Source organism: Atta cephalotes, assembly GCF_000143395.1.
Source record: "Atta cephalotes unplaced genomic scaffold scaffold00001, whole genome shotgun sequence".
In the NCBI taxonomy this organism is placed as follows: domain Eukaryota; kingdom Metazoa; phylum Arthropoda; class Insecta; order Hymenoptera; family Formicidae; genus Atta; species Atta cephalotes.
In genome coordinates, this window is record NW_012130065.1 from 3003013 (window position 1) to 3018971 (window position 15959).

The 15959-nt window shown below is 27.2% G+C and overlaps 3 protein-coding genes across 3 annotated transcripts in view; 2 read left to right on the forward strand and 1 right to left on the reverse strand.

Annotated features, from left to right (window-relative positions):
• Window positions 1–852: 852 nt before the first annotated feature.
• Window positions 853–2386, forward strand: LOC105617898 (sperm flagellar protein 1-like). The gene is made up of 4 exons (XM_012199440.1): window positions 853–961; window positions 1284–1568; window positions 1796–1930; window positions 2076–2386. Exons 1-4 carry the CDS (start codon window positions 853–855, stop codon window positions 2384–2386), a joined length of 840 nt encoding a protein of 279 aa, XP_012054830.1.
• A 5038-nt stretch (window positions 2387–7424) lies between these two features.
• Window positions 7425–11770, forward strand: LOC105621171 (retinol dehydrogenase 14). Its single transcript, XM_012202676.1, has 4 exons — window positions 7425–7695; window positions 8536–8775; window positions 11026–11408; window positions 11548–11770. The coding sequence occupies exons 1-4, from the start codon at window positions 7425–7427 to the stop codon at window positions 11650–11652; spliced, it is 999 nt and encodes a 332-aa protein (XP_012058066.1). The 3' UTR covers window positions 11653–11770.
• The window catches only part of LOC105621061 (esterase FE4), a 5813-nt gene continuing 1515 nt past the window's right edge, over window positions 11662–15959 (reverse strand). The window contains exons 2-8 of the mRNA XM_012202569.1: window positions 14572–14697; window positions 14340–14499; window positions 13605–13978; window positions 13039–13210; window positions 12719–12912; window positions 12453–12597; window positions 11662–12315 (exon numbers count right to left, since the gene is read on the reverse strand). Of these exons, the coding sequence (XP_012057959.1) occupies window positions 12020–12315; window positions 12453–12597; window positions 12719–12912; window positions 13039–13210; window positions 13605–13978; window positions 14340–14499; window positions 14572–14697 (1467 nt within the window). The 3' untranslated portion in view covers window positions 11662–12019. The remainder of the gene's footprint in view (window positions 12316–12452; window positions 12598–12718; window positions 12913–13038; window positions 13211–13604; window positions 13979–14339; window positions 14500–14571; window positions 14698–15959) is intronic.

Consider the following 15959-nt stretch of genomic DNA (forward strand, 5'->3'; position numbering starts at 1 on the left):
ATATATACTAATTTAATTTAATTTTTACTTAACTTAACTTTACTTTAAACTTAACTACTAACTTAACTACTATAATATATATATATATATATATATATATATATATATATATATATATATATATATATATATATATATACACACACACATAATTATATACATAATTATTCATATTTAAAAAATCTAGTACAGTCATAACTAAAACTTTGATATCATATATTTATATACATCTTTTTTTACTAATTAAAATGACAGTAAGTGCGTTATTCTTGCTTATAAAAAAATATGGCATCAAAATGATCTAAAAATAATATAAAAAAAAGCAAAATAAAATTATATTATCATTTTCTTTTTACACTAGTAAATAAAGATAATATTATAAGTATAACTTAATAAATATTATATTTACATATATATATAATTACTGATTTCATGTTTTTATTGTAAACTTATAGATTTGCCATGTGTACTTTCTTCATTTTATTCTATTTTTTCTTTTTGTTTTTTCCGTAGACATTTATCTCCTCTCAAAATACATATTTATTATATTCCTTTAGATTTTTCTTCTTTTCCAGCATTTAATTATAATCCATCTTGAAGAGATTTATTTCTTAATACTTTATATTTTATCATCTATTTTCGTGATTGATTTAAAATAAAGGAACATTGCGCATTAAGTTGTCGATATATCGCATGATTTCGACGAGCGATTCTGCTCTGCCTCACAAGAGAAACCAGATGACAGCATGATTCAAAGTTTCCTCGTCGATTGTTCACTCGATACACCGAAACGTGATAAATAAACTGATCCAAATATGAATTGACTCGGACTATTAATAAGTAGAAGGAAAAATGATTGGTGACACGGTGGAGATCAACAATAAGGAGCTCATCGAATGGATCGATGGCATCCCATTTTCGAGACCCGCGAGAAACTTAACGAGGGATTTTTCGGATGCCGGTAAACTCATTGATTTTAATGTCAGGAACGATTTTCTCTTCTTTAGATATAAATTTTAAAGCAACTGCAATTAAATCTTAATTTAATGCAATTAATTCAATCAAGCACTACTGCTTAAAGCAAAATTTCTAACTATATAATTATTTAATTTTTTAATATATTAAATGACAGAAAATTAATAATTTTATCATTTAGGGATTTGATTGAATTTTAATTTTGATTTAATAACTTACTTCTTAGTTTTTTCTAATTCTTATATTTAATCTATATTTAATCTATATAGAAATGAATATAATTAAATTATTATATCCCTTGTATATAGTTCTTACGGCAGAGGTTCTAAAATTATACTATCCCCGACATGTGGAGCTTCACAATTATGTTTCGGCGAATAGCATAAACACAAAAAAGGAGAACTGGAAGATGCTAAATCGAAAAGTGCTCGCAAAACTTGATATAAAATTGAGCAGCGACGTTATTCATCAACTGGCGAACGGGTCACAAGGCGCAGTCGAGAAGCTCTTAACGAAGTTGAGAGTGAAAGTTCTGAGGGACGGCGTTGAGATGCATAAACCGAAACTCAAAGATGTAGAAAGCAATGTAGAAGGCAACGAAGCGCAGACATTATATACTAAATAATCACATTTGTTTAACGATATCTATTGGACTAGTTATACATTATTGTTTCGCATACAGCGAATATATCTGGCAATATTATAACAAAATTCTAGTAATATTATAGTAACTTGCAATGTTGTTATAAGCTTGCAGCAATGTTGTTATAAACTTTCATATTATATGGATTTGGTTTTAATTTTATCATACTTTCCATAGAAGAGAAGATTGGAGATAGCTCGTCAGACAGCTACCTCAAACTGCAAGTAGAAAGTCCAAAAACTGATAACGAAATTCGTGAAATTAAATCATCGAAATTTATGTGTCTCAAACAAGGGATTTTCATCGTCTTCAGTTGGATTTTTTACTTCTTCCGTATATGGAATATCGTTAACTATTGTACACTTCCTCGTTTCCGCAAGTGTAAGATATTTGATATATAAGTGAAACACTTTTTTGTGATTGATCAAATATGAATAAATTTCCAAACGCGTTTAAGGCGATTCGCTCGCGAACGTTACGACGGAGCGGATTGAAGATGCAAACGACGAAAATGTGCAACGTACAATTTACACGGAGTTAAAGCAGGAGCTGCGTGAAAAGGAGGAAGTAATAAGCACTTTGAATCACAAAATCGCATATCTGGAGAGTTCGATGAAGCTCAAGGATCTGCGCATCTCCAGTCTGGCGGCACAGATCCTGCAAAACGCCGTCGAAATGGATCAATCAGCGAAATCGCAATCAATCGATGGCACACGCACTAAATTACGCTCGCGATCGCACAATTTTCACGAAGCCAAAACGAATTAGTCATCTGTAGTAGTGCAAGATTGCAATCTTAACTATGAAATTAGAAATAAAAAAATTAATGCAATTTAGTATATTATTTATTATATTACATGTAGCAAAATACACATTCTCTATATCATGTCATAAGTCTTTATTTAAATTAGGTCATATTTAGAAAAGAAATCAAGAATCAAATTTTATTATAATACATAATTTAATTTGTCAGCTAACCAAACAACTACTTTAGATAAAAAAATTATGCTCCGATTAATAAAAAAAACTGTATTTTTTAACGGAATAAAAGTGTTGTATTGTAATTTTTTATTTCTGTGTATTAAATCATTTTGTTTTGACTTCTTCAAATAGTTTTGATGAATTAGTAATTTATTCTTAAATTTAATTTTCAATTTAATTAAAATTTTCAGTTAATTATAGAGAAAGAATAATGAGTAATGTCGAGAGCCATACTTAAGATGTATATTTATACTTCGCTTGTCTTAGCGCCGAGATCATGTTTCTATAGATACACTATCTATATACATGAAAAAACAAATTTCTCGATTTTAAAATAAGATATTGAATAAAAAAATGTGTTTACGATAAAAAAAACTATTTTTAAATTTCAAACTTCTAAAAAAAAAACACAGATTTATTTTTTTTATATTCATCATTAAAACGTTTAATTTTTTAATTATCTACGTTATTTCAATATTATTTAATACATTTTTTTACATTTATGTCTTTAAATATCAAGGCGTATCTTTTCGTTGTTGCGATGTCTATAAATGAATTGAATGATAATTTTTTTTTCGATACTGAATTTAATAATGAATTTGGTTTTGTATTAAATTAGATTAGTGCATATTAAAATCTGTTAAACATGAAATTAGCAAAGTTAAATACAAAAACATATAAATATTTTGAACGATTAAACCTTTCGAAAAATTTAAACATTATTTTTACCTAGTAAAGGTAAAAACTATTAGTAATTTTTTAAAAATATTTTGAAAATATGTTCTTTTACATTATTTTTAATGCTCAAAATTGAATAGTGTAAAAAAAATTAATAACAAATTTTTTTCCATTATTTATAAAAAATTTTACAAAAAATAATAATTAGATCGTTAAATTCTTATTTGTTGATTATCTCTCATATTGTATGTAGTAAAAAATTAAATCAAAAAGTTAAACTTTTCTTGCAATTATAAAATTTTCCTTTAAAAAATAAATTTTTATTTTTTTCAGTATGTCTATCTTTAATACAAAGTATTATTTATGAATTATTTATAACAATTAAAATCAAATATCAAATTTATAAGCACACAGCGCTTATAAAGCGTTAACAAAGCGCTAAAAAAGCACATATAATCGCTTTTTTAGCACTTTGCAAGCACTACTGTGCTACTTGATATATAATTTTAGGACGGATAATTACTAATAATAGTATTTGAAATAAAAATATTTATATATATTTAAACAATTATAATATTGTACTTCATTATTAAAAATTTTTTTAATTTCTTGCACTATACTTTTAGGCATTCTTCTTAACACAAAGCTTGTTTTCTATGCAGTTCGTATGATCTTTCTAGCACATTTGCATTTCACTGACACTTTCTTTTCATATCTATTATACATCCGTTTTCTGTCCCGCTTTTTCCTGATTTCCACTGATGTTGCACTTATTGTCCAGAAAGCCATTAAAAGCATTTGCTATTATTTTCCTGAAACCTTTATATTCATAAACGCAGCTTCAACGATCGTGTAGCTTCAACAAGATAATTTTTGGGAAAAATATCTTAAAGGAAAATAGGAAAATAATAGCAAATCAATAATTCTGAAATGACAATAAGCGCGACATCAATAGAAATCAAACAAAAGCGGGACAAAAAACAGATAAGTTCAAATATGAAGAAAAAATATCAGCGAAGTACAAACTAGAGAAATAAATAAACTGCATAGCGGAAAGAAGACTTAAACATATGCAGGAAGTTTAAAAAAAAATTTTAGTAAAGTAAATACTATAAACTGCAAGTAAATTAATATTAATCACTCAAATATTTTTCATTCCAAGTCTTTTTTTTCCTCTATGACACAAAACTTACAGCAACACATTGTTGCATATTCCTCTAATATTTAAGATTACAGGAGTATTGCAGCAACGTTGTTGCAAGCATCTGTGACGTACGGATATATTTATTCTAAAGCTATGTTGTCACAATTACAAAATACTTTGTGTTAAATATAGAATTGAAAAAATAAAAATTTCTTTTTAAAGATAAATATAAATGTGACAGAAGTTTAACTTATTGATTTAATTTTTCCTACTATATGAGAAATAATCAACAAATAGGGGCATAGATTTTATGATTTAATTAGAATTTTTTAAATTATAATTTTTACGATTTAATTATATTTTTAAATTTCAAATAAGGAAATCATTTTTATATTAATTAATTTTTACATTATTCAATTTATTAAAAATAACGTAAAAGTACATATTTCCAAATTTTTTTTGATTGCTATAGTAATCGATTTTTTAGTGAATGTCTTCCTTTAACAAAATATATATATATATATATATATATATATATATATTATTTTTATTATAATTATTATAATTATATTATGCCACTGCATTATTAAATTATTTAAATATTTTATGTATGTATATATATATATATAAAGCAGTTTTTAATGTGTATTAATTTAATGCAATGCGAGTGAATTCATTATAAACATATATTTATGATCATTGTCATTTAGTCATATTACATTTTGATTATTTACAGCTATTCTTATACAGAAATCTTTTGGATGAATGCAAAAAATTCATTGCAAAATTTATTGAATTTTAGAATAATAATATCGTCAAATGTGTATCCAAAAAATTTAACATACATATCTGATTACAAAACTTTTAATCGGGTAAAAAATTATTTATTTAATTTTTATTAGGTTCTTTTAATCAAAGCTTCCAATCTTTTTTTAGTTATTTTTATCTCTAGTTTGAAATAATCTCAAGCTTATTCATTGAAATAAGAACATGTGAAATTGGACCAAAGTTGTCCAAGAAAGTTATGCATCAAGGCCATTTTCTCATCATCGTTTCTCACCGCGAAAGGTGGGGATATCGATATTGTCCGTTCACCTATACCTGAAAGGGATCTGTAGACATAATGTCAGTAGTATACCGGCTCTTGGATCATAACGGCACACGAAATACCGGAGAGCTTTAATGAGAATTCTGCTAGCGAATGTGAGTACGATTATGAGAAAACATATATATTCGATCTTTCCTTCCAGTATATGTTACAGCCATTAGGAGATTTATTAATAACTTATTCTATAAGACATAAACAAATATCATTTTACTATTTTAAAGATATTACAGCAATAGGAATATTAAAAGGTATACAATATTTCAGATATTTTTGATCATAAAATTTAACAATAAGAAACTTTCTTTAATGTAATCAAAGCCAAAGTTCCTGTAATACGAATGCCTGATAACTACGCGCTTAAAAAAAAATCTGTACTTATATATCAGAGATTTATATAGGTGTATAAATATCTATAGATATTTTAATATGGTTTATATAGATTTTAATATGATTTGCAATAGATTTGAAGGAAAACTATAAAACTATTCTTTTTAATTCAACTTCTTGCATAATTTATTTTTTTTCTTCTTCAACATGGAGTAAAAAGGAGGGAAGAATCGTGGAAGAAGTTCAGTTAAAAACTACAAGTATTATATTGGGTTGTCCGGAAAGTTCGTGTCGCAAAAGATTTAAATTTAATAAATGAAATTAAAAATTTAAATCTTCTACGTTTCAATTTTCCTTCAAAATTGGCACGAACTTTCCGGATAACCCAATATTTATGACGTATTCAAATTGGATTAATTGAAACAGAAATATTGCAGAAAAAAGAGAAAAAAGATAAATGAATTCAGTAAAGTGAACTATTTTCAGTCAAATTTAACAAAATCAAGTTTGGTTCATTAGCTGAATAATTTTGTTGCATAATCAAGAAATAAAGAAGAGTATAATTGGTTTTCTCAAGAAGGAAGAGGATTTCTACAATTATGTTAAATATTATAGTTAAACTAATTTTTATAACCTTTGTTTTATGTGTAAAATAATAAATCAAACAAATAGGTAATATTAGCAATCATTTTGTTACAATAACATGGTTTTTATCTACTTGAACTGTGTTATCCTTTTTTATTTCTCGTTACTATATTATTATAAAAACATAATACTGCTCGTATTATGCATGATGACGTATCTTGCATGATTTTAGTTAAAATAATTTAAATTAATTGATTCTATTTTATTTTGAAATTTATTTATTATGCATTATATTATATTAATTATAATTGATTGTTCTTGATAAGATTATATTCGTCATTTAACGAAAAGTAATTTTTTTATATCGTACATCTCAAATAAAACTTCATTTATTTCATTGACTTATTCAGTTTTTAACGAAGCGTAAACTAAAATCATACTGAAAAATAAATTCAATAGCTGCAAAACGATATATAATGGTCAATGACCATGAATTTTTGTACACTTTACTGTCGCATAAAAGCCGAATATACTTTCGACTCATCCTAGTTAAGCTGTAAAAATGTAAATGCAAAATGTGTTTCCTTAGGATAAAAAATTCAAGAAGACGCACGTCGAGACTTTCTCTTTTTGTAAACCGGTAATAAGATTCACTACTTGAGAAATTATTATTACTAAAATTAGCATAAGTTTTATAATTTATCTCAATTAGCTTTTTATTAATTTTGCTTTTATATATTTTGCTTTTAATTTTAAGTGTATCTATAACATTTCTCTTTCTTCTTATTTTCTTCTTTTTCTTTTTCTTTTTAGTAAAAAATGTAATGTAAAATTATGTAGTAAAATTTTTTAGTAAAATATTTATTTTTTTAGTAAAGTAATATGATATATTTACAAGTAATGTTATATGCAATAAATGTAATTAATGTAATTAATTTAATTTTAATGTGATATTTTTCTATTTTATATTTCATTTAGATACCATGATATTGACTAGCATTCCTTGCACAACGTTGCTTTACTGGACCGCGGCAATTGTATCGAGTAGTGCGATATTGTTCCTGGCCAGTCTTCGTTTATACGTTTTTTGCACTTTAGGCATTTGTAAGAGCAAAAACCGAATGGATGGTAAAACAATAATAATCACCGGATGTACCTCCGGTATTGGTAAGGAAACAGCAAGGGATCTTGCCAAGAGAGGCGCAAGGATTATTATGGCATGCAGAAACACGGATACTGCTAATCAATTCAAAGGTTTCGTAACTAAAATAACATTATATTTTATTTTAAATAAAAAAGTAGTCACGATAAAAATAAAACAATTTTTATCTTCGTCTCATGTTTCTTAAAAGTTCTCATTCGAATGAAAAAATTTGTTTTAATTATTCTTTTAAAAAGCTATGTAAATTTATATAGGCGTAAAATATACAAAATTATTACCTATGTATAATTTATTGAATTTAATTCATTGTGATTTAATTATGCATATTATTGCAAATGAATTGTCTATGAATGAAGTACGCGTAGCGTACTTTCTAGCTTATATAATTAGAAATGATGTCACTTATAATTGCAAAACGTGGCAAGATTTAATTTTATAATACTAAGCAAGGGTTAATTTTATCGTTACATATTAAATAAATTAGTAGTAAAATATATTTAGTAAGTAAAATATATTTATTATGTAAAATATATTTAGATTATTTACATAATTCTCCACTTTTTGTTCATTAAATACATTGATTTATTATGCAATATGTTATGTAATATAATAATAAGTCGTAAGTAATATTTTATAAGTTGTATAATAAATAAAAATTTGAAATCAATACGCAAATATATCATATTTGCTAATGCAAAGTTGAAACAACAGAATAAAATTTCTCTTTATATTTTCATATATTCTTGGGAAAAATTATTTAATTTAAAAAACTATTTAATTTCAATTGTTTTTTAAATTTAAATATTAAAAATGTTTAACATAAAACAATGTGTACCTTATATTTTCTGCGAGAGTATATTTTTTTTAATATATTCTAATAAACGATGTGTCTGAGATATACATATATATATATATATATGTTTTATATGCAGATGAGATTGTGAAAGAATCAAACAATAGCAATATTGTAGTCCGCAAATTGGATGTGTCATCGTTGCAATCGATCAGAAAGTTTTCCCAACAGATAAATCAAGAAGAAAGCAGATTAGACGTGTTGATTCATAATGCCGGAACTGCAGAAACCTTCAAGAAAAAAATCACGGAAGACGGATTAGAACAGACTATGGCTACCAATTACTTTGGACCATTTTTGTTGACGCATCTTCTAATCGGTAAGAAATTATAATGCAAAAAGCAGATTTACTAATTTATTTGTTACGCTGACGTATTCAATTCGAGTGAAATAAAGATAAAATAAGTTCACTCTATTAATACATTGTGTTTAATTATTAAAACTAAATCATTAATTAAAAAATTTGAATATCGATTCCCTAACTTAAAAATAACAATCAAAGAAATAGAAGGGCTCGAAAGAATAGGCGCTATTTAGAATGCGCTAGTTGTTCAAAAAAATCTCTCAATATAAAAGTTAAATTTATTAAAGAGACGACAGAACAAACAATAATTGTTAGATGATAATAATTTCATGCGTTTTGGTTAATCTTCTAATTTTCTTCAGCGAAAATATAGATGCAAAAATTACTAATAAATAGTTAGTGTTGCCTATAATACGTAAAAGATATAATACGATAAAAGATCGGAAGATATAAATTTATTTTTTACAGTCTCCAAAGAAGCCAAACTAAGTTCTCTGTCGAGAAAATGTTTGACGATGAGAAAATGTTGGTCGACACATTTTTCTGTATTGTACATTTTATTTATTATTTTATAATTTGACTAAAAATCTTTCATTGTTGACGTTCTTGCGATCAATACTTTGGATTAGCAGTTTACATTATGTGTTTGTAGTTTCCATGACAGGCACCGACATCATGAGTTCTATCCAGCTTTGTAACTAGCATGGGAAAATATATTTTCGACAGAGCAAAAAATAAATTTACATCTTCCGATTTTTTATCGTATATATAGGCAATAATTGTAAATATGTAATTTTTTGCGTCTATTATCACTGAAGAAGATTGGAAATCGTTAATTTGTTAGAAGATTGGAAATCGTTAATTTAGTATAGTGAAAGTTTAGTTGAATTTAATAATTGTAAGTTGTTCTCTTCTGATTTAGATCTGATTTTACGGAATTATTAAAAAAAAGAATGTTTTCAAAATTCAATTTTAAGTACTTTAATGAATAATTCGCATTAAAAAGTTTTTTAAAGTAATTTTTAAAAATTTGACTATTTTTTTCAAATACACATCTGATATTAAATGATGTCGATAGAATTAAATAATTTCAACAGATAATATCTTCAAATTTGATATACATTACAATGTACAGTATAAGCTCAAATAGTAACGTATCTATTTTGTTGCTGGCATGTTGCTTTCTAAGTATGCATTGCTAAGTATTTGTTGCTATCAGAATTGTAGCAACTGAATCCTTATTTGTTGGCAACTTGATTGTCTTCATGATATGAGAACATTAAGTAACAACTTGCCAGTAATTTGCCGACAACTTTACTCATTATCATCAAAATTCATATTGCCATTATTATGTTGCCATAATAATTAATATGTAGTTATACAATACAGTATACAACAGAATTTGTCGTATTGCTGAAAACGCAATATGATAACATTGATGCAGCTATATCTTGCTATTAAACTGCCGACAATACAATATATTATTGTCTACACGTTGCTACAATGTCGATATATTCGAAATCGTTGAAGACAAATCTAGGGCAAATAGATTTACTGGCATAAGCAACACAGATTTGTGCAATTTTGCTGAGATATGCTTTGCTATTTGGGAGGGTGTGAAGGGATCAAATCATAAGATACATAATTTATTACACAAAATCTACTAACTTGAATTTTCGAAGTTATCAAAAATAAAACCTATTATGTGTTGTATTATATATAACTAACAATATAATATAATGTTGATTAAGAGTGTCAATCGAGTTGCCAATACGAATGCTTCGAAGTATTTGATTAACCAATCGAAAAAAAGAATTTTACTAATTGACCAATCAAAAAATGCTTTGAAGTATTCGCGGCAACTCGACCGCACCCTGTATTGCTGCTAATTGATGTTTACTATAGGTATCCATCAAATGTTCAGACAACATGTATGTCAAAAAGACATAAAAATATTATAAAGATGTTTTAAAGAAAACTATTTAAAAGACATTTTCTGTGACATATTATCTGGATAGACTATAAAGATGACTAATAAAAAATTACTGCAGTTATATAATACCGTCCAATTTTTTCCACAATTTACGTAAAATCTTTAGAAATAATAAATAGCGCTATTATGATATCTGTTATTATTATTATTGTTATTATTATTAACGTCATTGATCCAGTAGATAAAATAACTTTTTTAATGATTTTTTTTACTTTAATTATGATTTATAACTGATGAATTATTTCATTACGAAGAAATCTCGTTATTTGCAGATTTATTGAAACGATCGAAATCAAGTCGTATCCTAGTGGTTGCGTCAGAACTCTATCGATTAGCGTGTTTAAATCTTGACAATATCAATCCAACATCGACCTTGCCGGCGTATTTGTACTATGTGTCAAAATATGCGAATATAGTTTTTACATTGGAATTGGCACGACGTTTGGAGGGCACGGAAGTAACGGCAAACTGTTTGCATCCCGGAATGATAGACAGTGGAATCTGGCGCAGTGTACCCGCTCCATTATCTTGGGGTTTGGACCTTATAGTTAAGGCTTTCTTCAAAACACCCGAGCAAGGCGCACAGACGACTATTCATCTTGCAGTTTCTGATGAACTTAAAGGAGTTTCGGGAAAATACTTTATGGATTGTGCCGTAAGAATTATTTTTGATCTTTTGAAGCTTAATCTTTTTCTTTCAAAGAAGAGTTTTCTTTGATTCTTTTAATGTGAAAATATTCTAAAAATATTTATCTTTTCTAAAATTCTTCTTACGTACTCTAAATATATTTTAGGAATATAAATTATCGAACGCTGTGAAGGATCCTGCTAAAGGCAAAAAATTGTGGGAATTAAGCGAGCCTCTGGTAAAATTGCAATCGTCAGATCCGAAGATTTGAGTGCGTGTATTTTTTTGTAAATTTTTATATATTATATATATTTGTTATTTGTTATATATACATATATAACGATTTTTTGTATTTAAAACTTTAATAATAATTTGATAATTTGCTAGTATTATTTGCCTAATTAAAATATCAAAACTTTACTGATCAATAGATGTTAAAAAATATTTTTGCAAATATTGTAATTTTACAGAAATAAGTTTTTATTAAAAAAGAAAACTTTTTTTTAATATAAAACTATAATAGAAAATATATTTGCATTTATTGAGTAAAATTGATGCATATTTCTTTTACTTATAATGATGTACGTAAGCAAGTCTATTACACGTTGTGAAATCGATTTTAGATATTGAACTGATTTTTAATTTAGATTTAAAGGAAACAAACTATCCCATTTTTGCATTCTGTCGGGATAAAGCCCTGTCTTCATTTTTGGTTCCTCAGTGATATCCAGATAATTGTCTTTTTCTAATAGATATGGATCCCATGTAACATTCTCTGCCAAAGCTGGAGACACCGGCTGTCCGGTTTGGACAAAGTTCGACCACATGCTTGTCATAAGTTCCATTATAGGAATTTCCGGATCATCGTTTTGGAGGAATGGAAATTTGACTTTCATAAAGAACAGATATTGCAAATCGTCATGATGTGCCACTCCTAGAATGATAAAATAAATAACAAATTTAGATATACATAATATAATTTATGCAGAAGTTAGATAAAAATCAAATCATGAAGAAAAAAACAGTTTGGACAATTTGAATCATAAAGTAAAATACAAATAGAAATAATACCGCTTGGTGTGGTTTCGTTCCACATAACAAAACTGTATCGTCCTACATAAGAAGACATATACAAGTAGACCGGTTGGTCAGTGTTTTCTGCGATCAATTTTACAGCACGATGCAATGGAAATATAACTATGCTGTCGCTATTGATCTGAAATACAAAACAATTATACATGAGTTACGTAATTTTATTTATGCTGGTACATTAATTTATCAATAATTGTTTCAAATATTATTTTATTTTGTTATACTTTTTATAACAATTTACATACATGTGCGAGACTATTGTAAGTGTCTGGACCGATCGGTTGGTCGCCAAAGTAAAATTGGCGCAGTTCAGCACTTATATTTTTGGATCGAGGTGTATCCCGTTCGTACATGAAATTAATCGGTGCGAGTCTATACCAATCCTTGTTCAAATCGTTTACCATCGAATCATTCCCGAGTTGATGTTGCTGATTAATATCTATAAAAAGATCAGCGGAATATATTATATATATTTATTAATTTCTGTAATTTCAGTCATCATTTTTAACTGGGAAATTGAATGGAAACAAAATACAAAAAAAATACAAATACAAAAGATTCTTACAAGCAATTACACCATCAAACTCGTTTTTAGTAACTCCTGCAATCAACGGAACCTTGTGAAATTTCCCTTTCCTAATTAGATCAATGGGCTGTTCGGGCAGGAATCTTTCCACGCCGTGAACCTCAGGTTCCACTACAGGTGTCCATATCATGATTGGATGACCGTACCACTCCTAAAATGTCATAGTATGTTAAAAAATATTTTTTTATCTAGTCACTTGAAAATATTGAATCATTACGTTTCTTATTTTTTTTATTTTTTATATGATATATCGTTTTTCTAAATTTCTATTGTTTTAACAGAAAAATTATCCAATAAATACTAACTACACAGAAACATATAACATTTATGTTACGCGCGTTACTATTAGTATTTATTGGATAATTTTAAATTTTAATAATATAAATATGAAATATATCACATATTATACATAATATTTATATTGTTAAGTGAAATAATAACATTAATAACATTAATTTTATTATTACTAATTGGTGTTTATTAGATATATTTAATCTTATCTATTAGATCTCATTTATTAATCTCTTGTATGTAATCTTTCTTACAAAAAAATTGCGTATGGTGTCTGTAAAATTCTCCACTGGTTTGGAATTCAAACAGATCAGCATAGAGCCAGTGGTATCGGTTGGACAGTCCAACAATTCGGCTTGCTTCTTCGCCACATGCAACTGTTCAGTCGGATACGGTTCTATCATCATCGAGCCGCTCATCATGATCGCCCGATGGAACAATCCTTTAGACATTGGTGAGACCATGTGTAATAATACGCTTATTCCACCAACGCTATAGCCGGATATAGTAACACTATCGGGGTCGCCGCCAAAGACAGCTATGTTCCTCTGGACCCATCGAAGCGCTACAACTTGATCCTTCAGTCCGACATTACCCGGTGCCTTCGAATCGCCTGTGCTCAGAAAACCTGACGTGGATAAACACAAACAGGTTTTTAAGAAAAATAGTTTTTTTAATTCTTTGAATTACTATAGTAAAATCCTAACTAATCGTTTTACAAATCATTATCCGAGGAAAAAATATATGTTTTATATAATTGTACATAATTATATAAAATTATATAAAATTATATAAAAAATTAGATATATCTTATGTACAATTATATATAATTATATATAAAATATGTCCATTTTTATATATAACATTTTTTCCCGGGTATTTTCCTTCCAACTTTAAATTTCGCACGAAATTTTATCGATTGCAGTTGTGAATTATTGGAAAAATATATATATATATATATATATATATAACAAAACACGAGATTTTACCTAGTGACGCGAGACGATAATTGACAGTGACAAGAACGATGTCTTTGTCCAGCAAGTACTGAGGTCCGAAGTTAGAACTTTGGCCTGAGAATAAGTAAAAACCACCGGGATGGAAGAATACTAGTACGGGTCTTTTCACTGAATCGTTCTCCAACGGTAACTGCAATCAAGATAATTGTTCAATTAGTGACTTCATACCTTTTCCAGCGTGAATGTACATCATAAGACTCACTTTCGTTGTATAGATGTTCACACGGAGACAATCCTCCATTATATTCTGTTCGAATAATGCTGGACAGGCAGGTCCTTCTTTAGTCGCATCGAAAATGTCATTCCAATCTGCCGCTGGAATTGCGACCTAGACGAAAATAAAATTGAAAGAAAAATTCGGTCTAGTCTGATAAACTTTGGTCCTATTTTTATTAATAAATTACTGGATCAAAAAATAAAATGGTTTTAATTGCTAGCAAAAATAAAACGTAAAACAAATATCAATAAAGCGTTAATTGAAGAGTAAATCTAGTGCAAGAGAAAAGTAATGAATGTATAAACGAGATTTGTACGAGGCAAAAGTTGAAACATCGGACCGATAACCATAAACGTCAAAAAGCGTTAACGTAGTATAAAATCCTTCGACAAGCATAAGCAGAACGATTAACTTTAATGAAGCGTTTTGTACACACTTCGTGGAATGTTTAGGAAATAAAGAAAAATGAATTACAAAAAAGTGTGGAAAACATAACAAGAATATTCTATAATATATGATGCTTTATACGATACGTTCAGAGAGCATGATATATTATTACATAATATGATTCATTCGAAACTGCGAAAGGTCAATGAAAAATCAATGGAATTTCTAATGAAGAAACGTAAAAGTCTAGATAAAATCTCTTTATTTACACTTCTTTGACATTTTGAGAAATTTTCAATTTTCTTTAATTTATTGTAATTTATATTCACATCACAGTTTCATTTTATTTCTTTAAATTATATAGATTGTATTTGGAGAAAGCACATGCTATTGTTATTATGTCAGTTTATTTTTATTATTTATTATTAGGCATAAAACAAAAATAAAATGACGCAAATATAGTGATATAGTAATAGCTGCGTCTCTTAAAACACGTAGTAATTTCGCATTTGTGGTAAAAGTCTAAAGCTTTTAATTTGAAAGAAAAGTAACGAGAAACTTTAATACATTATGAAAATGTTTGTTAAAAAATATTTAAATTTTATTTCATGGTTACGTTCGGAGAGCGCTATTGTGTCATTCTATTTTTAGCGTTCATTAGACATAAAATAAGGAAGAAATCATGATGTGATAGCGCTAATAACGTAACTTATTAGTTATATAGAAATGCACAAAATGTATCAGAATATTCTATGTACTAGCTGCTTATTCTTTATTGAGCGTTTAGGAAACGTAGAAGTTTCAATAAGAATTATGTAGAATATTGACATTACTGGATAGCAGTGATTATTATAATTGCTTATTTTAAGTATTAAAAACATTGTTGTTCAGTGTTCTTAGTATTTGAAATTAAGTAATTAATCATTATCTGTCAATAATTATAAAAAAATATATTACACATATATATATATATATATATATATATA

Excerpts from the sequence above, each read along its gene's own strand:
- LOC105617898 (XM_012199440.1), top strand. The coding sequence starts at position 853 with ATGATTGGTGACACGGTGGAGATCAACAATAAGGAGCTCATCGAATGG. Across the intron at positions 962-1,283 it reads GAGGGATTTTTCGGATGCCG|TTCTTACGGCAGAGGTTCTA; the intron begins GTAAACTCATTG and ends CCTTGTATATAG. Across the intron at positions 1,931-2,075 it reads AGGGATTTTCATCGTCTTCA|GCGATTCGCTCGCGAACGTT; the intron begins GTTGGATTTTTT and ends AACGCGTTTAAG.
- LOC105621171 (XM_012202676.1), top strand. The coding sequence starts at position 7,425 with ATGATATTGACTAGCATTCCTTGCACAACGTTGCTTTACTGGACCGCG. Across the intron at positions 8,776-11,025 it reads GTTGACGCATCTTCTAATCG|ATTTATTGAAACGATCGAAA; the intron begins GTAAGAAATTAT and ends CGTTATTTGCAG. Across the intron at positions 11,409-11,547 it reads AATACTTTATGGATTGTGCC|GAATATAAATTATCGAACGC; the intron begins GTAAGAATTATT and ends AATATATTTTAG.